The sequence below is a fragment of the Phascolarctos cinereus genome, unplaced genomic scaffold (assembly GCF_003287225.1).
Source record: "Phascolarctos cinereus isolate Bilbo 61053 unplaced genomic scaffold, phaCin_HiC Scaffold_5;HRSCAF=322, whole genome shotgun sequence".
NCBI classification, from domain to species: domain Eukaryota; kingdom Metazoa; phylum Chordata; class Mammalia; order Diprotodontia; family Phascolarctidae; genus Phascolarctos; species Phascolarctos cinereus.
The window spans coordinates 244,294,228-244,318,342 of record NW_027555958.1 but is presented as its reverse complement, the minus strand read 5'-3'; the positions used below and the strand labels follow the sequence as shown (position 1 = coordinate 244,318,342).

The following is a 24,115-nucleotide window of genomic DNA, read 5'->3' as shown; positions in this document are numbered from 1 at the left end:
GCCGGATTTGAACTCAGGTTCTCCTGACTTCAGGGCCGGTGCTCTACCCACTGCGCCACCAAGCTGCCCTTTTCTTTGGTATTTTATTTTTTTAGTGATCTGGAATCTTAAGGAATCTATGATCAAATGTGGCTTACAGGTTTGCAGACGCACCTGTCATCTAATTTGTACCAGGAGTTAGTTGCTGTACACCTAGAGAAGCACTTTTGTGTTCCACTGGCCTAATTCCCAGGTAAAGCCAAAGGCCAAAGGGGAAAAAAAAGAAGTGGCCTCAGGGAAGAAAGAGCAGGTCTGCAAGTACTGCAACAGGTTCACCCCACCAGCTACAAAGGCAGGCAAGGGAACTAATCACGAAGGCTAAGAAAAAAGGCCTTTTCCTTAAGGGGAGGAGAGGCCCCAGACCTGTGGGCATTACAGTTGGTTCACCTTGTGGGCAACAAAGACGGTCTAGGGAACAGTAGGTAGAGCTGCAGCTAGGTTGTTTTGCTTTATTCCGATCCCAGAATAATAACTGCGGAATCTCCGCTCCTCGGGCCCAACATCTGGTCCACAAACTTAGTTCTGTCGCTTCAGTCAGATGTGGGCAGGCTCTGTGGACTTCATTCATACTATCCAAACTTGTGAGATGCTAAATGTAGATAGACCAGAGCTAATTCACAGTAGATGACCAGAATACTGCCCATGAGGCAAACCATCTCCCAGAGTAAGTTACCTTCCCAACTGCCCAATCTCACCTTTGCCCACTTAATCACTTTATATAGAGACAGTTTCAATATCAGGTCACATCTTCTGATCTTCTAGCAGATCTGGAAGTGCCTCCTCTTTGGGCTACTTGGTAACAAGATGGTAACCTCAACTTGGCATTTGTCCTAGGAACAGGGAGACTTACACAGCCACCTAGCAAGCCCATTTAATTCAAACTCCCCCCCCCCCCCGTTTTAGAGATGAGGCCAGAGAGCAGAGTTTCTTGCCCAAAGTTACACAGCTATTGGCACAGGTAAGATCAGAACGCGGGTCTTGTGAATGGTGATGCAGTGACATTCAGGCACTGTTGTACATTCCTCTGGCAGACCTCTCATTGAAGTTGTACTTAACAAAAATGTTACCTTTCCATTTCAGGTAAATTGCTTTGGTCAACATTCAAAACGGTGTTAAAGAAACAAATCAGTTTTTAATAAATAGTGCTCTTCCTCCAGCAATTTAGTCACCAATAATGAAGTTCATTTTGAGCCTGATTATAAAGATATTTCTATACAATTGAGCTAGAATTTGATTACAGGCACCGTGGATCATACAAACATCAGAGGAAATAGTATTGCTAAAATATGGGATACTGGAATTTTATTAAGATCAGAAAGAGAGGTTAATGTCTTTCTGAGACAGCTGTTGTTTCCTTTTTGTTCAGATACCCAATTCCTACCACAGATGAGAACATATGGGGATAAGATTCAAGTTAGTGTGGGATCTTTCCTACTTGACTAATAAGACCCCCCACTGGTCTGTTTCTGGAGACTTCCTTTTCTGTTCTGATTTGAGTTGATGAGTCAGCAGGAGGTAGGTAATGAAGTTTTGCAGTCTCAGAATTGTGAGGCAAGAGCCCCTGCAACTCCTTTACGTGGCCAGCAGGGGGGGAAGGTGCTGGAGCCTCCCTGTAATATGCTTCTAGGTTGTTGAGACAATGTGCAAAGTGTGTGGAAGAAGTCACTCTATGACACATAGCCCTGGAGGCTGAATATCATGGTCTTACAACACAGGAAACACCCTATGTATGGCCATAGTCATCCCTCAGAATGAGGATTCCCTCTGCAATACAGAGATGATGCTGGTGAGGTTGCTAGTCCAACCCAAAATGACTATTTCTAATGAGAACCACCACCAGGATAGACACCTTAGGAAGGCTGTGTGATGAAAAAAAGTATAAAAATTAAAATCTGTTGAATTTCACTGTCTAAGCATCTGCTTCTCCAATTAATTTCCTATAGATTTGTTGCAGAATCAGGGGGCAATGGCTGGCACCCCACCCTTGTACCTTCATTGACATACCACACACCAGGTCCCAGAGACCCACTCACCTCACAGGTGCCCTGGTCTAGGCAGGGCAGACTGTTCACCACCACAATAGGTCTTCCCATTGTCATGTCAGTTTTCCTGGCCTCTCTTTTCTTCCCTCCCCTTGTTTGAAAAGGAAGGTCAGACTCTTAAAGGAAGCAGACTCTTTTTCTCTCTTCTTGCATTAGCACCCCTGTGCAGCCTCCCCAGGCACCTAGCACAGCTGCCTACACTCCCTAAGGCCCCAGTGCAACCCCCCTAAGCTGCCACCCTATGCCCCAACCCCAGGAGGCCCTTCTCCAAGGCTGTATAACCAATCAGCAACAGCGGATGCTGACCAGACTGCAGGGAAGGTGCTGACTGCATTTCACTGAATCTCAAGCAGCATATATATGGCTGTTGGGCCTCCACCTTTTTGTGAAAAGCCAAGCCCTTTTCATTTCCTATTAGAAAAAGGGGGTGCTGAACAGGAAAGGGAGGCAGGGTCTACCTGCTGAAAAAACCAAGGATGAGCTACATGAGCCAACTTGTTTCCTTCCCAACCCTGAAGGCAAATCTAGATAGGCCTCACAAGCTAAACTTTTCAAAAATTTCTTGGTGTGACCTTCAGAAATGGGAGCAATGCATGGGCAGGAGAAGAAGTTGGGAGGTCAAGGCATGGGTGTGAATTCAGCACCAGCAGATCTGTGGACCCCTTGCTGTTGGGCCTAGGGAAACTGTCCCCAAGGACAGGCTGAACAAGAATGTCTGACCCTGCCTTGGGAGTTTAGCGTTCAGAGTCAGAGAAATAAGAGGGCTTAGTCCATCTCCACACCAGCATGTCTTCTCCAGCCACCCTGTGTGACTCTGTCTGAATTCGGGATTCGTTGGATGCCAGAAATTCCACCGCTCTGTCCCAGACCCGCTTCATGCGCCTCCTGGAACAAGAAGAGATCAGTGTGTCTTAGCCCAGCGAAGAAGGCCTCTGTTTGCTGCGCTCCACTGACTGGACAGCATAGTGTGGAAAGAAACCCAGGTGCCCATGAATGCTCTACAAACGAAAGAGCAAACCAAGGGCGAGTACAGGGGGCTGGGAAAGCAGAATGAAGAGTTTGTTTCAGGGGAAAGAAAGGAAAACATCCAGCACAAGACAGGTCTCCGGCACTGGAGAGAAGTGCCTTAGGCCAGGACTAGTTGTTTAGGAAGAAGAGAAATCAAGTCTTCCTGCTCTAAAGGCTGTGCCACAAACAGCTCCCAGGGCTGATGAGAAGTCCACATCAGCCTCTTCTCCCTCCAAGAATGAAGCAGGCATGCTGAGATTTCTGGACTCTCCGTGGGTATCAGTGGTTCATGCCGGTCCTCTCTAGGTTAGCACAGATACCAAGGCTGGCTGTATTTTAATTTCTCATGTGGGCTAACTGAGGAGTGACCACTGGCCTCTTCAATGAAGGCTGGCCTGACTGACATTCTCATACTACGGAAGCAAAGAGGGGCCGTCTAGTCTTTGGAACAAACCCCACCTGGAGTGTGTCCTGCCCCCTGCTTCCCCTCGAGTCAGGGCCACTTTCAGAGCACTGAGACCTCTACACCTCTCATTGGCCTCCCCTGTCCCTTCTGACAGCCATCTATCCCTACCACCTCACCCTGAATCTGGGTAGGCAGATGTCAAGGCAACCAGGTGGGAAGATCATTTATTTTTACCTCTTCACTTCAACGAGTACCAGCATTATGTATTTATACAGCACGATTTTTAGCTTTGTAGACACTGTTCCTACTGCCTCCTGAGGTAAAGTGTGAGTGCATATATGTGAGTGTGTGTTGTGTGGAGGCAAGGAGAATAAGGTACCATTATCTCTACTTTACAGCTAGGGAAATGACTAAAAGGGATGATTTTCCTGGGGTGGCCTAGGAATCAGGAGGCATTGTTGGGACTAGACCTCAGAACAGGGTCTCCTGTGTGCTGAGGAGGCAGACATTGGGCCTGCAGCTTTCCTCATCTGACCCTTACTCTAAGAGTCCAAATGAGAAAAGCGGCAAATGCTTGGCTAGCCTCTGGAAAAAGACCCCTACTTCACCTGGGACCAAATCTCCACTGACTTACTCGACAGCCTTATAATGACAGCTCCCAAGCATGAGGGCAGCTGCTTGAGGTATTGCATCTAAGACCATCACGTTTGTCCCCTGGGGAGTCAGACAGCACGGTCTGAGCCATGACAGGATTCTCAATGAATCTAAAGGCCAAATACCTGGTTTCCCATCCTCCCACTGGCTGTCCGTTAACCAGTAATGAACAAGCCTGGATTGAACTGGGCTACTTTAATCAGCTTCCACTGCTTTTTATCACTAAATGAGCTCTTTAAATCTCTCTCAATCTTTCACAAATAGGCCTTTGAAAGGTACTGCAGGAGGAGATCCACGCGTATCCAAGCAGGGCTAACATTTTACATAACATAGCTATGTTTCGAGAGCCTGACCTGAACCTACTTCATGACTTGGAAAATGGATCAAACAGGTTAAAAGACTGAGCAGACACATATCAAATAAACAAACACTATTACTAAAGGGTGAAAAACACCCCTAATGCCTCCCCAAGAATCTGAACATAGACATTTTCAGTTCATTTATAGGCCATCAAGAGTCCTTATTCAGCTCTCAATTTTATCTTCCGTGAAGCTGGAGTGTATTTAGGTAATCAGAAAATACTTTCTATTTGGCTTTAGAATGCAATTTTATATTCATATTTAAATATCAATGTCTGAGCTCCACTTTAAACCAAATCTAAGTATACCTGCTGAAGACTGTGGTAACTCTGGGAGGTAGAAATCTGTCCAGTCTCCCCACGTGCTCCCCTGTTTCATGCTGGAGACAGGCCACCTTTTAGAATTATGACAAAGCACTAGTCTAAAGAGCTCCGCTATTCTGATCTGAATCTTCTTGCTATCTACATGACATATTGGGAACCTCAAATCAACTCAATGACCACCTCCACCCCCACCTCTTAAAGCACCTTGTTTTGCAACTCTCTAATGTATTTACCTCATGTATTGCCTGGTTAGCTCAACTGGTAGAGCATGAGACTTAATCTACAGTCCGGGTGTTCAGGCCCACAGTTGTGTTTTAGAGGAGGTGTCATGGTATAATAAAGCAAGTCTGAGACAAAAAGAACTTTTTGGACTCAAATTCCACCTCAGATACTTACTAGCTGTGTGAACTTGAGCAAGTCATTTAATTTCTTTGTGCCTCAGTTTCCCCATATGTAAAATTGGGGGGTGGGGGAGTTTAGATTCAGTAGCTTCTAAGGTCTCTTCTAGCTTTAAATCTGTATCATTGTCTGTGCCTGTGTATTATCTCCCTACTACACTAAGCTCCACGAGGGTAGGGGATGGCTTTTCATCTAGGTTTTGTTTCTTGTGAATACTCAGCACACAGCTCTACACACAGTAGGTACTTAAATATTTATTGTATTATACTGTGCCTCCTCTTCCATTTTCTGCTGAGCTAAAGATACAGCCACACAGCCAAAAAGGAGATGCTTAAGTATACAATAGAAACAAGCCATAAAAAGATTAAAAAGAATATCCATGATGTGGATCATCCACCTACAGATAATGAAATGTTGGCTATCACCTATAGAGAAGTAACAGTCATGCTTTTTTTTTTCTCCTCGTCTGACTAATTCTTTTGTAGAGATTGGAGAATTCTGTAGACAACTGACAGAAGAAACCTACTGTTTAATATAGTACCTATGATGCCCAGGAGCCAAAGGCTCCTCAGCTGATGTGGGACCAGTGATGGTCACTTGGCTGTCATCTAGAGGCAGAGCACAGAAAGGCCAGGAAGGCCCATCTCCAAGGACAGAGGGAACCCAACTCACCGGCTCTGAGGTGGGATCAGGGTGTCCCGTACATGAAGGATGCCCACGTATGGATAGCGTTCCATGTCCTGCTCCCAGTCAACATAATGATCCTGAACTACAGCTGCAATGACAAAAGGTGACAGCTTAGGCCAAGGACTTCTTCAATTGCCCAAACCTTCCTTTTAACAAGATCTTATATAATATGGTCATCACCTATAATTTTCTTCACCATCTCATACATGGCTTGTTCTTCTTCCTCTAATTTCCGCCAGCGATATTTCAGAAGAATCAGAAGTCCCCACAAAAAGGCCAGACCTAGAAGAAGCAGATAGCTCAGCTCAGTCATCAGGTAGTTACTGAGGGCCTGCTCAGGAGCAAGACGCTGCTCACAGAGAGGGAGACAAGGCCATCACAAGCCTTGCAGCTGTTACAGCAGAGGAGCCCTTGACTACAGAAGCTGAGCTTCTAGCCAGGCTCATTCTGCCACTTTGATCGTGTTCCTTCCATGTACACATGTTGTGCTCCTTCCTGGTAGCAGGGGATGAGACCAAGCATAGTGATTTCCAGGCACTCTGGAAGAGTTGGTTGAAGAGACGACAGGAGTCCAGCAGTCTTGTTCTCACAATGCACATGCAAAGCTCATTCCCAGAGCTGTAGCTGCAGCTCTGCAGGTGTCAAGCCCCAGAGGTTGTCGATGGCTTGGTTTTTTGAACTCTGTCAACCCAAAGCCTTTGCTCAGTGAGAGCCACAGATGTTTAGAAATACAGGGGCCAAGTTTTTAACCAACCAGCACCGGTTCTTCCCTCTTTTATCGGGATTTCATTATTCTCCTCCATTCTCCGAGAAATATTTACATTTTTCAGAAGGCAGAAGTCCTTTATAACAAAATGAGCCCTGTCTCCTCTGAGAAAGGGTTTATATTTAGCACACAGATTTTAAAAAAAAATACAAAAAATATTAGATGTCTTCTATGAGAGAAGCATTATGCTCAACACTCTAAGATATACACATTTTTAAAAAGGCGTAATCCTTGTCCTCATGAAACTTACAGTCTAGTGAGGGGTGGGGTCAAGATGCAAACATCTACAATTATAACACAGTATTAGAGGATAAAGGCATTAGAGAAGTGAAGAACAAAGTGTTAGGGATCAAAGGATAGGGTCACTAGGACTGGGAAAAGAAGATCAGAGAAGGCTTTCAAGAGGAGGGGGGCATTTGTACTGAGCTTAAAAGGATGAGCTAGACATTCATGACTGTAGCATCTGAAAGGGAACTACTGAGCCACTAGCTACCTGGTCAGGACCTAGTCTCACTTTTGGAGACCCTTAAAATGTTTCATTCTAAAGCAAGGACATTTCCCAACTATTCTCATCATTAACATGTTCATCTGCTCTCTTTATTAGCCAGTGCTCATATCCAGCACAGAAAACGGGGTGGGATTTCTGAAGCTCATCATCATACCTGAGGCTGATTTGGGGAGGGAGGTATTGTGGATGGGCAGAGATGCACAGAAGCCACTTACCCCAGAAAAAAAGGAGCACAGTGGTAATGGCTGTCAGCAGGGCCCGACTGAGCCGACAGCCCAGGCCCATCCGGGGATGGGCAGATTCCAGGCAAACCACCTTGTCCACAGTTGTCACTGACTCAGACAGGTCTTCCCCTTTCAACCTGAAATAGGATACAAGGTACAGTCAAAGACATTCAAATGAAAAAGGAGCAGAAAACAGGAACTTGAAACAGGGGAAAGAAAAAAAAATGGTAGGGACATTGCTGCCCTGCTTTTTTATAAAACATAGTTGGCATCTTTGTGGTGGCCCTTTCTAGAAATTTTCCACCTTGGCTACTTAGGAAGACTAAAGCTTTACAGAAGGCATCAGGCTTGCCCCCCCCTGCTGCTAATGTGACATCTTTCTCTGCAGGCCCTCTGACAGCGCTTCTCAGCATGCACAAGATTAAACTTTAAATTGGATTCCCACCTCTCAGCATAAAGAAATGGAAATGTTTACTGAACCACTGCTCTGCAATTGCATGGCAAGAATTTAAAGACAGAATGTTGGAGGTCACACTCTTTCTCCATAAACAGTAGGCACATAAACTGTTTAAGTGTAAAGAGCTTGGAAGATGAACTGAGCCCATGGGATGAAACAGAAACTGGTAGATTCTTCAAGGCTGGTCACCCTCCTAAATGCTAGTGTCCAGATAACCTGCACACAAGGTGGGAAGCCTGGCTATGAATAGCTGTAAAAGGCACCCTGGGGTGGAGGTGGAGGGTGGAGACATAAGTTGACACCTGTATTTTCTTCAGACAGGTTAAGGGACAAGTAGCCTAAAATCACATAAAAGATGATGCCAACCTTGTACAGGGATTATATATATGGCCTAATTTCCTGCAACCTACTTTATACTCCTGGTCATCCATATGCTGTTCAGAAGCCTGTTTTCTCAGATATGAAGTGGCTAATGTCTTCACACTTGAATCTGCTTTGCTAGAGTGATGAGGGACAAAATCCTGAGGTTGTTCTGCTTTTTCTAGTGTGTGAGTGTATGTACCCACACCCACACACCAGCTAGACCTGACTTTTTTTTAAGCCGACACATTTTTCATCCCACCATGCATCCAGTTGTGAAGCATTTGGTTGCGCTGCCCAAGGGGCCACCACTGGATGCACTGCTGATGGAATTAGTAATTGAGGCGGATTACAGAAACAGAAAAACCCTACAGTGTGTTTTAATATCAGAAAACTGTATCCTGCACAGAGATCTTGGCATACAATATAAAATGGAAAGTGTTTACATGATGACTGTTTCCCAGCAGGAGAAACTTTCAGAGCTGTCAAATACAATCCACTAGTGTCTCTCCCCCTGCTCTCAATGTCCAAACCAGGCATTTCACAGAAGGCGAAAAGGAAGGTTCTTTCTGTTAATAATCTAGGTCGGTAATGAAAGCAGGCTAGAATTGCTGGTCAGAACAGAATCCTGAGCCTCACAGGCACAGAGAATTTTAGGCCTGGGAGGCACTTCATGCCTCTCTAAAGCAGGAGTCCCCTCTATACCACTTCCAACAAGCGGTTCAGCCTCAGTCGAGGGGAAAGTCATCCCGTTCTCAGGCAGCTCATTCCACCACTGATGACTGTTAGGAAGTTTTTCTTTATGCTGAGCCAAAACAGATATCCCTCTAATCTCCAACCGATCATCTACCAGACTTTAAGCTCTACAAGGCCAGGGACCATGTTTTATCAGGACTTTGTATCTTTTTCCTCCAGGGCCTAGCAGTGTTCGTACATAGCAAGTACTCAATGCCTGTGAAGGAAATGATGATTTGGTCGTCCTTCCCAGTTCCCATACTGAAAGTCAAATGAGCACGCACAGAATTATTTCACCCACCAGTGAAGGAACTGTACGTTCAGGCAAGAAGGAGAATGGCAAGGCTGAGGAATTAAGAGAACACAAACTGATCTGTTCCAAGCAGAGTAACAGGCAGACATCCTAAAACTCACATATTTTATGTTTCATCCTAAATACTTTTCTTTCTGCTGCTCTTTCATTTTATCATCCCTTTTTCTTTCCAGCCTGAAGCCAGGGCAGAGCCACATCTGCTTGGCTTGAATTTGGCATTAATCATCTCTAAATTTGGGGCAGCTAGGTGGCACAGTGGATAGAGTGCCAGCCCTGGAGTCAGGAGGACCTGAGTTCAAATCCAGTCTCAGACCAGACACTTGACACTCACTAGCTATGTGACTCTGGGCGAGTCACTTAACCCCAATTGCCTCACCAAAAATAAATAAGTTTTAAAAAAATAAAAAAAAGGGGGCAGCTAGGTGGTGCAGTGGATAGAGTACTGGCCCTGAAGTCAGGAGGACCTGAGTTTAAATCTGGCCTAAGACACATGATATTCACTAGCTATGTGACCCTGGGCAAGTCACTTCACCCTGATTGCCTTGCCAAAAAAACCCCAAAACTCTAAATTCTGGCCCATAAAATATATGCTAAATTTCATGAGACCCTCAGAGGGCAGAAAATGGACAGGTGAAAGTTTTAACATTTTGGACAAGTCATTTCCCTGCCTGGGACTCAGTTTCTACGTCTATAAAATAATGTCGTGGTAATCAAGGATTCCTAATGCCCCTTCCAGTTCTAAATCCTGTCATCTCCACTCACTCACCAGATTCCTACATCCTTGTTACTGTTCAGTATCCAGGTCAATGCAGCTTCAAACCTTGCTGGTGAACTGCCGGTTACATTCTGTGGGGAAGGGTCCATAAGAAGATTAGTTCTGCATTTGGGTGGACTGGCTGGAACAAACATTACTCTGTTGCCTGGCAAGGAAGCTCTCTGTCTATGTGCCCCTGAAGACCTGTTCTACTAAATGCACAGCAAACTGGCAGAAAGGAAAGTTTCACATTGCTGAAAGCCCACAGACAAGGCTGTAACTAGAAGACGGGATGCAGAAGCACACAAGTAAAATGACAGTGATCTGAGACAAGTGAAAGAATACAATCTTTCCAGTGACTGAAATATTAGGCCAAAGCATCAATTTTGTGGGAGACTGGAGGTGAGGAGGGTAGAAATCTCATTTTATAGTAGAAAGCAGTATGAACAGAGAACCAGGAGACTTGAATCATATTCCTCTCTGCCACTAACTTGCTGTGTGACCTTGGGCAAGTCATTTTCATTCTGTGGTTCAAGTTTCTTCCTCTGAAGAAATGAGGAGGTTTGAACTAAACAGTTTCTGAAGTCCCTTCCAACAAAAGTCATAGGATCCTAAGAATTAGGACTGAAAACCTTAGATACACAGCTTATAAACGAGGAAACTGAGGCCCAGAGAGGCCAAGTTGGTTTGTCAAAGGTTACATAGCCGCTAAGCAGCAGAGCCAGGATTTAAACTCAGCTCTTCTGACTCCTGCATCCAGGGCTCTTTACATACTAACACATTGCCCATTTCTTAGAGTCACCTCGAAGGCAATTCACCACTAGGGGAGCGGGAACAACCAGCTGAAAATGTGACTTAAGTAGCTGTGGAAAAAGCTAGGAAATGAAGCCAATGGCTAAACAACAAGCATGAGAATTCCAGCAAACAGAGATTTCACTACAGTGAAAACTTCACGGGACCCGGGCTCAGAAGAGTGAACGCAGGGCAAGCTGAGCCTATAAAATGGCACACCCTCTACCTCTAGGGCCAAAGTAAGGATCGTAACCATGAAAGGCTCCGGAAGAGGGAGCTAGTATCAGGAAGCGCCAGCCCTGGGGCTCTAGGGAACCCCCTCTTCAACTACCCCAAGACAGACTTAGAGATAATGGAGATAATGAGATAATACAGACAAAATAGAGATGAGATAACAGAGATCATGAGACGCAGCTTTTTGAAAATAAACAAAATCATACAACAAGAAGGACAAAACCACATCAGTTTGAGATCGATGAGAACCACTGAGATGTCACAGTAATGGATTGCCATTCCATGCTACTTACTGCAATGTATTCCTGTGCTTCAATAACAGGAATGCATTTACTCTTTAGACTCTCCGGATTTCCACATTCAAAATTACCTAGGGAAAAAAGCAACATTCAAATCCAGAGAAAAGGTGAACACAAACGACTCTGAAACGGACTCCAAATGCAAAAGAACCAAGCCCTCCACTCTAATAAGGAGCATATGGCCAAGCTGCGGCCTCCCGCCTTCTGCTAGGGCATCTTCACTCCCCACAGCCAGATCAAAAGCCACTTAGCTTGGATCAATTCCAGATCATTAAAGCCTGACCTGCAAAGCAGTTTGGTTATTTGCATTAAATGACTAAAAGCTACACAATACCAAGGTCTGTTTTCAATTGATCCTTAAAAGGATCAGACGAATAGCTTCACACAACACATGAATTGTACTATAAATAAACATAGCTTGGGGAGGGGAAAAAAAAGGCAGCAAGGCTATGGAAACTCTGTGGGGATTTAAAAATCATGACACAAGGTAGGCAGCCTGGAATAATAGCACTCATTTTGGTCTTCCCTAGAGGGAGAAGCATAAAAACAGCCCGGTAGGCAGTGGGAGGAGTGTTGCCTAGGCTGTGAGGACCAGACTCTGGAGGCACTGGTCAGTTACAGGCAGTCAGTCCTACGGGGTGTGAGGTAGTCCTGCCTGGGACAGTCCTCTCAGCCTAACTAAATCCATCGAGACTCAGCTTGAATGCCACCTCTTCCATGAAGCCTTCCCTCTCCATCCCAGTCCTTTCTCCAAACTCCTGCCATGCTTTATTAATAGTCTGCCACCCACATAGTGCCTGAATATATACATCACTGCTCTGTTTCTGATGTAAAACCTTGTTTCTCCAATTAAATGATATTATTAGATTTAAAGCTCCTTGAGGGGAGGAACTGTGCTGTTTTTCCATCTTTGTCTCTCCAGGACAGTGCCTTATATATAACACATACTTAAATAAATGCTTGTTTTGTTTTTGTTAGTCATTTCAGTTGTGTCTGACTCTTTGTGACCCCATTTGGGGCTTCCTTGGCAAAGATACCAGAGTGGTTTGCCATTTCCTTCTTCAGCTCATTTTACAGATGAGGAAACTGAGGCAAATATGGTGAAGCGACTTGCCCAGGGTCACACAGCTAGTAGGTATCTAAGGCCACATTTGAATTCTGGTCTTCCTGCCTCCAGGCTTGGCACTCTCTCTACTGTGCCCTCTAACTGCCCCAAATGCTTGTTTAACTGAACTGAATTACTGACTTACAGACCATGTTTTTTTACTGTAAACTTCTTGAGATCAGGGACTGTCTTATATTCCATCTCCCTCTACTCCCCAACCCATATCTAGCACAGTGCTGGGCACATGGCAGGGAGTAAATAACGAATAATTCATTAATTTAGCTCATCCAGTAGTTCAGCTTATCACTTGGGGTTTGATCAGGTCAGATAGAGGGAGCTGTGCAGAATTGGGGGTGGTGTATGGGAACTAAACTGGGACCTCCTAATTTATATCCTTATATCCTTGATCTGAACTCTGGGATAACCAGGACCCACCTTAACATAGGCCTAGATCAGACCATCTAAGAGAAGACAGTATGGGGGACTACAGTGGAATCCCTCTCTAATCAAGGTCTTTCTTAATTTGGAGTCAAACCCTCAGTGCTGCCTTGCAAGCTTTGGAGCAAGTCTCCAGATACATGTGAAGACCTGAAGTAGCTCGGACTAAAGTGTATCATTAGACTAAGCCAAAGCCCCTACCTGGTGAGCTGATGGCAGGCTACTACGGTGTACACTGGGGGATGAGAGCTCTGCCGGCTCTGGCCTGGGTTTAAGGTAACTTTTCAGACAAAGTATTTGTCCATGAGTTATAAGTTAACTCATAAAGGACTAAATCAAAATTCTAAGCACAAATGTCGACCTATGGATGCAAAGACTGGACTTGGCAATTAAGAGATTATTGGTGACTTTGGAGAGAACTGTTTCAACTGAGTGGTAGGGCTAGAGGCCAGCTTACAAGCGAATGAGAGGTGAGAAAAGACAACCATGACAAGCAAACCATTATGAACAGATTCAGGGTCTCTCTTCCAAAGAGTTCAAAAGCACTTCCTCGTTAAAATTTCACTTCTCCTCCCAGCATACCTGAGGGAAAAAGGAGCAAGGACTACTAATTCCATTTTATAGATGGAGAAACAAGTCGTCTCCCAGTCAGGAAGGGGCTGACTCAGAGCTGGAGCTCAGGTCCTCTGATTCCTAAGTCACTGCTCTATGAAAAGGACAATACTGACCTAATAATGACTGAGGGCTACCAAATCATAATTGAATGGGCACTGATTCAAATGAGGTTTTTGGCCCAGTGGCTAGCCCCTGCTCAGGGCAGGGCAGAGCAGAGGTATGATGAAGACTGAGGAGTACTTCCGTGGGACATATGTGCATGAGGACTCTGGGTCAATGTTCACGTTACTGATCCACATCTCTGCATTCTCCTTCTCCCATGCTAACCCCTGCTACTGCCAACAATGTAAAAGCTGCCTCCACGCTGATGTGGTTATTTCTGCTCAGAACACCATCTGTGAACACAGCAGCATCTGGCCCTCCTGTGAGCTGGCTGGTCCTGAACCATACTCAGCCTCTACTGCACACTGTGGGTCACTTTTTAAAAAAGCCTATTCTGCCTGAATGAACAGATTGCCTGGGGACCAATCTGGGCCAGAGGACAGCAAAGCTGAGGCCTTGTGTCCAGGCCTCCTTTGAAATGCAAGCACAAGAACCATCTAAGCCAAAGGGAGACAAACCAAAGAAGCACCGTTTCTATTTTGAGTCAGTTGTGCACAATGGTTTCTAGGATCTTTAAAAAGAGAATGACCAGGAGTAAAGACTTTCTGCCTAAATCCAAGAGTAAAAAAAGAGCTGGTGGAATGGTAAGGAAGAAAAGAAAAGGCGAGACTCATTTGCAGTGTCTCAAGCTAGAACTCTTACTATCTGGCAAAGAAGCCCAGCTATCAGCCAGCAAGTCTGCTTTTTCCTGGTCTGGGAGACCCTTTTCTACATCTGTGCTCATGGAACTATGTTTAATTCAATACAACAAACATTTATTAAGCACCTACTCTACTCAAGGTCTGCTACTAGGTTCTGCCAGTGCAGAAGTGCAGGCTCTCATCACCTCACACCTGGACTATTGCAACGGCCTGCTAGAGGCTCTCCCTGCTTCAAGTCTTCCCCATTCCAATCCATCTTCTATTCAGCCACTACGTGATTTTCCTAAAATGAAGGTCTGATCATATTACCCTCTTACTCAATAAACTCCAGTGGCTCCCTATTGCCTTCAGGAGCAAATACAAAATGCTCTGCTTTGCATTCAAAGCCCATAGTAGCCTAACTCCCTTCTACCTGTCCAATCGTCTTACACCTTACTCCCCAACACATACTCTGATCCAGTGACGCTGGCCTCCTGGCTGTTCCACACACAAGACACTCTATCTCTGGGCCCCAGACATTCCCTCTAGCTGCCCCGTGCCTGGAATGCTCTCCCTCCTCTGCTCCAACTACTGACCTCCCTCGCTTCCTTTAAGTCCCAACTAAAATCCCAGCCTTTCCAGGAAACCTTTCCCAACCCTTCTTAATTCTAGTGCCTTCCCTCCACTAATTATTTCCTATTTATCCTGCGTATAGCTTGGTCTTTATTTATTTTCATGCTGTCTCCCCCATTAGATTGTAAGCTTCTTAAGGGCAGGACTATCTTTTGCCTCTTTTGTATCCCCAGCCCCGACACATAGTAGGTGCTCAATAAATGTTTACTGATTTGAAAAAAAGACGTGAAAAATGACACAGACCCTTCCCTAGAAACACTGTATTATACACATACTTACCCGCTTGTATGGCCAAGAAGTTATATAACTCATGCAGCACCTCTAGCAGAACTTTCTTCTGTTCGAGCTGGCAGAACTGAGGATGCAGAGAAACAATTAAATGGATAATAAAATAACTGTTTCTGTGTGTGCATTCTGTTCCTCAAGCCCATCTCCTGTGACACCTACTGTTACTCCTCAAAGACAGGAGCTTTTAGATTCCTATTCAGTGCCTAGCACAGTGCTCTGCATACAGTAGGTACTACACAGCTGTTGAATGAATGAGCATTCTGCCTTAGACATCTGCCCACAGACCCTACCTCACTAAGTCACATGTCCTCAGGCCTAGGCTATGGGAAAGGGATCTGAGGCAAATCATAGTTTCTTTGGACCTCAGTTTCTTCATCTATGAAACAAGGAGACTGGCCCATGATTTCTAAGGTTCCTTACAGCACTAAATCCTATGATGCTAGGCACTCAATACTTATCGACTGATTGAAAAGAAATACCACAAAGAATTAGCAAGCTGTCTATGTGATAGTTTATATGTAATGAAAGGTTTTCTCTCCCAATCCTGTGACACCAGTGTTTGATTGAACAGCAGCCCAGGGTATCAGACTGTGTGTGGGGAACAAAGGCTGTCTGCCTCTGAGGGAGAAACTGAACAGCTACAATTCAAAGGGTAAAAGGTCTGAATCTCCTTTTAACCAACCACACAGACCACAGGGTCTTGTTAGAATGCTTGCACAAAAGGCTTACAATCCAGCACATTTCCAAGACTTGTCAAATGATGTATTCTGCGGGGCTGGGATGTGACAGCATGCCATGGACTTTGGACTTTCATTATTTGTGATCTAGTCAAAACTCTATTATCTGTGTATAGATTTTCCACATTATGGATCATTTGAAGCCAATGTTTAATCCAAGGCCTGTTTTTTCCTACAGATGCAAGATTTCTGGAATTTTACAATTCAAATAATTTCAGCAAACGTTAAGAACCTGGTTTTTGCCCTCCCCCCTTCCTAAAAAAATAAGCAGTCCTTGTCCTCAAGGAATTTACAACTTACTGGACTTACATGTACATAGGTAAATAATAAACATCAAACAATATGCACACACGCATGTGTGTGTGTGTGTGTGTGTCTCTGCTTACATGTGTAGGATATGGCGATTAAGCCAACCTTTGAAGGAAGCAGGGGATTCCAGAAAGCAAGAAGTGAGAAGGGAAGGCGTTGAAGGAGAGTTGACAGCTGATGCTAAAGAATGGAGGGTAAAATGTAGCTAGGGAATGGCAAGCAGGCTGATTTGGCTAGCACACAGTATATGAGGGAGTGATGTAATTTCAATTAGTCTGGAAAGAGAGCCTGGGGCCAGACTGTGAAGGATTTTAAATGCCAGACAGAGAGATAGGATTTTTATCACTCAAGGTAATAGGGAGCCACAGAAGCTTCATATCACAGTCAGACAAGTTTTTGGAAGATTATTTTGAAATGTGAAGAATGGATAATGGGGAAATATTGGAAGCAGGGAGATAATTTAGGATGCTACTTTGGTAGTTCAGGTGAGAGGTGACTGTGGACTAAATAAAACAGAGTGGTGACCACATAAGTAAAGAGAAAGGGCTGGATGCACGAGATGTCCTGGAGGTTCTCCCTTCCCACTTCTATCTCACAATTCCTGAAATGAATTCTCTAGTTTTCTTTAAAGCTTAAGTGCTACCTTCTGCATGAAGCCTTTTCTGATCCTTGCTCCCTCCCCAACCTTGCCACTTCCTCACTCAGAAGCTAGCAACTTCCCCCCAAAACAATTACTTAGTCATTTATTTGGTATAAAGTTTGTAAATGGTTTCTCCTGCATTAGAATGTAAGCTCCTTGAAGGCATTTCATTTCTGTTTGTGTAACCTCTGCACCTAGCACGGCACCTGACACACAGTAGGTGCTTAATTAACTCTTGTTAATTGATTGGTTGAAGAAAGATGAATGTGGGGGAAAAAAGGCCACTGATTTAGCAATTAAAACTTTGCAGACAGCAGTTTCAAGTAGTGGTAGGACTGGAAGCCAGATTATAACGTACTGAAAAGTAAGTGTGAGGTGATGAAGTAGAGGCAATAAAAGTGGACTGTTTTATGAGAAGTTTTCCCAGAGATGGTAGAGTCTAGTAAAAATTTCTTTAAGGATGGAGGAGATTGAGACCTACTGTAAGCAACAGTAAAGAAGCTAACAGATACAGAAAAATTGAAGCCAATGGAAGTGATAGTAATAGGCTTTATGGAAAAGTAGAAATTTAGAGAATTAGGAGGCATGGATTAAATTAACCTATCCTTTGGGTGGTCTTTTGGCCAATTTAATCTAACTTTCTCATTTTAAGGTAAGATAAACTAAGACAGGAAATACCTTACCCAAGTTTACACAGCTAATTAGGATAACCTTCATTCACTCTTGTCAGGACAGTCTGATAGTTAAACTGAATTCTTATTCTCCCAATACTATATATTATACTAGCTTCTGTGTCAGAATCCTGTAGTCTATGCTAGTTGTTCAAGTGAGAACCATATACTTTACATATCAGAGGGAAGGGGAAATCTACTTTACGAGTTTGCTATACTGTACTGTCCAAAATTAGTGTTTTGTATAAAACCTGAATATGGCCTATAACAAGTCTTATTTTTCAGTGTATATTGAAATATATCTATATCTTTTCCTTTCAAAGAGATCTAATTTTAGAGATGTACTTATATTTGGGGGTAGCCTAAATAATACCAATGTAGTATTGTTTGGTTTTTTTCTTTTTTGTGAGGCAATTAGGGTTAAGTGACTTGCCCAGAGTCGCACAGCTAGTTAGTGTGATGTGTCTGAGGCCAGATTTGAACTCTGGTCCTCCTGACTCCAGGACAGGTGCTCTATCCACTGTGCCACCTAGCTACCCCACCAACGTAGTATTAAGACATATGATGGTCCAGGTAGAAATGGAGGGGAAAAGGGAATAATTCAGGAAATTTTCAGTTCAAAAATAAAACCAGAAAGAATTAGGACAAAGATTTTTTTCCTTCTGGATTTCTACTCTCTTGTAGACTGGACTTTCATATCTTTAGCTTTCTTTATCATCTAATCTCCACATGCTTCTAGACTATCTCCTCTAGGCCTCAACTGGGATTTTCTTAGGGAAAGCAACCTAATTTGGGGCAGCTAGGTGGTATACTGGATAGACTGCTTGACTTTGGAATCAGGAAGATCTGAGTTCAAATTGTGCCTCAGATACTTCCTTTTTATATCACCCTGGGTGAGAGATGTACCCTCTCTTAGCCTCAGTTTCCTCATCTATAAAATGGCAATAATAACAGCTTACCTCACAAGGCTGTCATACCAGCTGAATGAGATAATATAGGTAAAGCACTTTGCAAGCCTTAAAGGGCTATACACATGTTAGCTATTCTCATTATTATCATCGATCCAATTCAATAACAGTTCACGTCTATGATGCTTTAAAGTTTACAAACTACTTTCCTCACAACAGCCCTGAGAAATTAGAAAGTATTCTTTTTCCTCATGTTACAAATGAAGAAACTGAGGCTCAGAGAGATAAGTGATCTATCTCAGGTCATACACAGAATAAGAGGCAAAGCCAGGACTCAAACACATTAAGCAGAACATTATTTCATCATCACTCCCTTCCCCAATACGCTCAATATTACACAGTCCAAATCCAGACAGAAATAACAGGTGAGTGGAATCTAGGTCTCTTCTTCGTTAAAAGGGCTAACAGAGCTGAATGCACTAAAATTCAAAAGCATTAGCTACAGTATCTTTTTTTCCCAAACTCCTAGCTGCTGGAGATCTGAACTGGTGTCCTAGGATGCTTGGGCATTACATATCTAATAATTAGACTACTAAGTCATGCCCTTGGCATCATGAAAGCTGCTTCTGGTAGAATTTATGACCTGAGAATTTATTACCCTGTATCTTCCCCAGACAATCGCCAAGACCAGAGCATCACTTCTACTCTCTAATGCTGTTTTCATGACTCATAAATGGATGTAGTTACTTGCCTTCCCCAAATATTATTTGTAGGGCACGTTGGTGCTTCATAAACAAATCTGAAGACAGACTAAGAGGGCTAATTCCATTGAAGCTGATCTGAGAAAATGAAGTCCACAATGCCTACGATCAAGGCACATTTCAAAAGAGTCCACAGTCCTTCCCTGGAGACTCTTGCTGGGAATGGGACAGATACTGAACTGGAAAGCAGGCTTTCTGAAGGTTAAAATCAACAATCCTTTTCCCTCAGAGTCAGGAAGGTGTCTATAGGTCCTTTGCAAACAACCCAGGAATCAACTTAGGAGCAGACAGATCAAAGTTACTGATGTTGCAATTGATGGAGGAGCTTTTCTAACAGGACAGGTATTGGACCTTTAGGGGCTCAATTCTGTGCATTTCAGATTCTCCTACATAGCTACAATTGAGTCTGACATGAACATCACACACCACCATTTGATTTTGGTTACATTACTGAAAATACTCCCCGAAAAGGATCCTATTATGATCTTTTTCTGGGGAAGTTTACCTCTCTAGAGGGGGCTGCACCCTCAGGAGGAATAATAAAAAGCTAGGAAACAAACTCACCGCGTCTGTTTTCCTCTCACAGTCCACCGGCAACAACTTCACTAAGACCAAAAAAGAAACAGAGAAGAGGTTAAAAGGGTGGCCAGCTGGCAGAAGAAGTAAGGAAAGGCCCCCTCCTCAGACTCCGGGCGAGCAGAGCCTGCCTGGCAGTAGGGAGATGCCAGACAACATGCTTCCCAGGTCGGATGTGGTTCTAAATGCCCAAAGTCAAATATATCCTTATATATTTGCTGGTAGGGAAAACCCATTCCTTCCTTTGTAAAGTTTCCTTTATAAACAGGATTGCTACTCTGTACCCTTTATTTACACATGTTTCTTTATCAAAGTTAATTGGACTTTGGATCTGAAATCTTATGTTCAAAGGGCCTCTTTTGCTAAGTTGTTTACAACACGAGCCTCTCAGAGCTAGAAGGGACCACTTGATTCTAACTCCCTCAGTATACAGGTGGGGAAACTGAGCCTTAGGGATATTGGACTTCATGCCACCAACTTCACAAAGTGCAGAGGAACCAAAGTTACAAAGAATCAGTTGAATTTGGGTCAGCTTCAATTCTCCTGACAGGTCATTTCCCTGCTAGTCCTACCCAAATGGCATATTCCAGTATATATATGTGTATTTCTTGGTTCTTTTATCTTATCTTCTAAATCAAGATGAACTATCAACTTGCATGGATACCCAAGCATTAATTTATGGCAACAGTTAAGGGTCAATTTGATTTTTTAAAAAGTTTATTTGAGGAACTTCTTGAGCTTCTCATAAAATGGTAAAGACAGCCTAAGCTTGTTCCTGGACACAGTATTAATCAGGCAGAATTAATTATCAAGCTCTGCAGAAAATATTAAAAGTTGGTAAATTATTTGATGTGTCACTTCACACTTAAATTCATAAGGAAACAATATGTACAGTGTCACTTCCTTTTAAGACTAAGGCCTAGAGAAAAATATGGCAAATTTCTCTATGAAAACACATACAAATGTTCCATTCATCTTGTGGAAGAAATATTGAAATCTACATGACCTCACCAAGTTTGAGTCTGGGTGAAAATTCTAGAACAGGGCATCACAGATGATAAAGGCCAGAATTTTCCTGGCAATCAGAAACACCCAGTAGGGGGAAAATAAATTGCTTTTGTGTATACAGAATTACATACAGGTATAAAACAAGCATAATTGAGATTTTTTTCCTAAGTCATAGAATTAGGATATTAAAACAGGAGAGGGGTAAGGAAAAGAGGGAAGAAGTATAACAGTAATCAGTTATTGTAATCTTAACTATTAATTAACATTGTTATGTGCAATTTAATTTATACAGTGCATTCCTCACAAAAACTCAGAGACAGATAGTGTATTTATCTCCACTTTCTAAATAAGGCAAATGAGGATGAGAAACAAAATGACTTGCCCATAGTCCCATGATTAATTAAATGTAGAAGCCAGAACTCAAATCCAGAGGCTCTTTCCATTACCATATCCTTTCCTTTACACTTCTAGCTTTACAAAGTACCTTCACATTTGTCACAAGCTAGCTGTATGACTTTGGAAAAATCACTCCCCCTGTCTGGGTCTGATTTCTCCTCTGTAAATCGAGAAGGGAGGAGTAGATGACCTCTGTGGCCCCTTCCAGCTCTAATATCTGACAATTCTCATGCACTCCTCATGATTTGAGGCAGGTATTAACATCTCCACTGGACAGTAAAAACCTGAAGTCACAGAGCTGAGTTAGTGGTATTGCCCTGAGAATTAGACTTAGACCACTTCACTTGGGAGAGACTGCCCAAGGCTACCAATATGAGCAAACACTGTGTTTGTGATTACCAGAGGGAAAATGGGTTAGGGGCTGGGCAAACTTGTTCTCTAGGGAGGGCTCTCCACAGGACAGGGAGCAAGGCTACAGGAAAGGAAGAGATGGGAGAGTTAAAAGATTGGGGATAATGAAAGTTATTACTAGGGGGAAAAAACCTATTACTATTCTATTTGGTAATAGGATTTTACATTCTATTAATAGGACTAGCTTCCCTAATCCCTTACTCCAGGAGCCCCTGCAGAGAATACCAAGCCTGGAAAGTTGAGAAGTGAGGAAGATGAGGGGAGGAATCTTAACAAACGAACACAACTCTCCTAACCCTGGCCCAGCAGATGGCAGAAGTAAAGGAAAGGAGGAATATAGCCTTAACAGCTTGGAAGTAGGAATTAGGGGTAGAAATTACTAATAAAGACCTTCTCTGCCCTCTCAACAGCTGGAAAAGATGGCAGCCAAAAACCCCCCAAAAACTGGGGAGTTGAGAGCTCCATAGATAAGGAAAGAGGATAAATTATGGTTCCCCTAACCTTTTCCACAGTACCTGGTAACAGGGAGAGCTGGGAAGCTGAGAACCATGAAAGTGAAAATTTAGGCCAGTGAGAAAATAGATAATTTTTTCTCCCTCCTCCTCCCCAGCAGCTAGTAGAGAGAGTAAGATGGTAATGAGAGTTCTTGGGCCTAGAGTTAAGAACTGGGAACAAATTATTTCCAAGAACTACAATTCCTCTTGCACCCTCTCTGGAGCTTTGGTGACTGGAGCCCTGGCTACGAGAATTGGGGGTAGGAGGAAGGTTGAGAATTTAAATTCCTGAAAATGAGGAAAGCAGTCTTCTTTCTCTTACCAGGTAGTGGAGGGGAATAAGTGGAAGTGAAAAGTGGTAGTGTGGAGTTACTGGCCTCTCTAGTGGTTGGTATAGGAGAGGATGGTAGGCCAGGGAGCTGGGGCATATAGAATTAGGAGAGATGAGCAGCTCCTGGGCCAGGTTCCTAAAGTGTAAAATGAGAGAGTTGAACAGGAAGACTTCAAAGGTCCCGCCCAGTTCTAAGATTCTAAGAACTGCCTGTAATGGAAACTACTGGGTTTGGAGTCTGAGAACCTGGGGTTCAGGTGCCAGCTCGGCCACTTATACCTATGTGACTTTGATTAAGTCACTTACCTCTTAGGTTTATACAGTTAGTGCAGGAAGCATCCTTAGAAGGTCACCTAGTCCAGTCCCCCTCATTTGACAGTTAGGAAACAGACTCAGAACAGTGAAGTGACTGTTCCAAGGTCACAGATGTAGCAAGTGGCCAAAACAGGCCCCGGACTTGGGTGCTTTGACTCCAAATGCTGCACTTTCCATGGCATTCAAGGTGCCTTCTTCTCTGGGCTTCAGTTTTCCTCATCTGTCAAATGAGGGGTCTGGACAGATGACAGTGGAAGGGTCCCTCCTGCATGAGATCTATAATCCCATAATCAATCATTGAAAAGGGGAGGGAAGGAGAGCAGCAGGTGAAGGAGGAGGGGGAGAAGGGGGCTCCCTGGCCACCAGGCCGGAGGCAGGGCAGGGCAGGGCAGGGCGACCACGTACTGTTCTCCTCCGCCTCCTGCGCCCGGGCGGGCCTCCCCATCTTCACCCACAGGATGCCCAAGAAGACGAGCAGAAGCGCCAGGCTGGCCCAGCACAGGAGGCGCGACAGCCAGCGCTCCAGCCGCCGCCCCACCTCGGGCCGGGGCCGGGGCCGGGGCCGGGCGCCCCCGTACGCAGCCGGGCTGCGGGCCGAGACCGAAGACGGGGCCGAGGCCGAGGCCCACCAGCGGCGGGGGCCGGGGCTCGGGGCGGGCGGCTCGTCCTCGTCGGAGCTGTCCCTGTCCCTGTCCCTGTCCCGCTCTCGCTCCCGCTCCCGCTCCCGGCCGGGGCGCCAGGAGAACGTGTTGCGGGCCCCGGAGCCTGCGTGGTGGATGCTCGGGCGGCTCCCGGCCCAGGATGAGGGGGCTGACGAGGCGGGGGCGGCCCCGAGCCCCGGGCGAGCCCCCCGGCCCCAGGCCCAGGCCCGGGCGCGCCGCCTCAGGCCGCAGCAGCCCCGCCTCGGCCCTCGCGCGCAGCCGGGCCTCGCCTCGCAGCCGCTGCAGCTTGTTGAGGTAGACGTCCCTGGTGGTGTCCGTGATGGGCCCGGGCTCGAAGCCCAGGGCCTGCAGCTCCCGCCGCAGCTCGAGGTCCGACCGCACGGCCATGGCCGCGCTGCCGCTCCCGCCGCACCCGCGCGCCCACCCCCCGGAACTGCTCCCGCCGCTGCCGGAGCCCGAGCCGGGCCCGGGCGGGGAGGGGCGGGGCGGCCCGCGGCGGCAGCCATGCTGGGGAGGTCGGACGCCATGTTGGGGCGGTCCGGACAAGGCTAGGGAAATGGCCGCCATGTTGAGAAGGTCTAGTCTGGGGCGATTGGGCGTTGGAGGAGTGTTTTCAATCTCCTTGGTGCAGGTGGCCGCCATGTTGTGGAGGTCCGCGACCCTGTACAAGGAGGAA

General features: G+C 45.0%; 1 protein-coding gene across 1 annotated transcript; it reads right to left on the bottom strand.

The window, feature by feature from the left end:
• Positions 1–1,151: 1,151 nt before the first annotated feature.
• Positions 1,152–23,870, bottom strand: LEMD2 (LEM domain nuclear envelope protein 2). The gene is given in 10 exon segments (XM_078155420.1): positions 1,152–2,966; positions 5,903–6,005; positions 6,098–6,199; positions 7,407–7,552; positions 10,047–10,126; positions 11,354–11,430; positions 15,212–15,287; positions 19,811–19,851; positions 23,183–23,627; positions 23,629–23,870. Coding segments are annotated over 10 exon segments (1,419 nt in total). The 5' UTR covers positions 23,827–23,870; the 3' UTR covers positions 1,152–2,815.
• Positions 23,871–24,115: the final 245 nt, after the last annotated feature.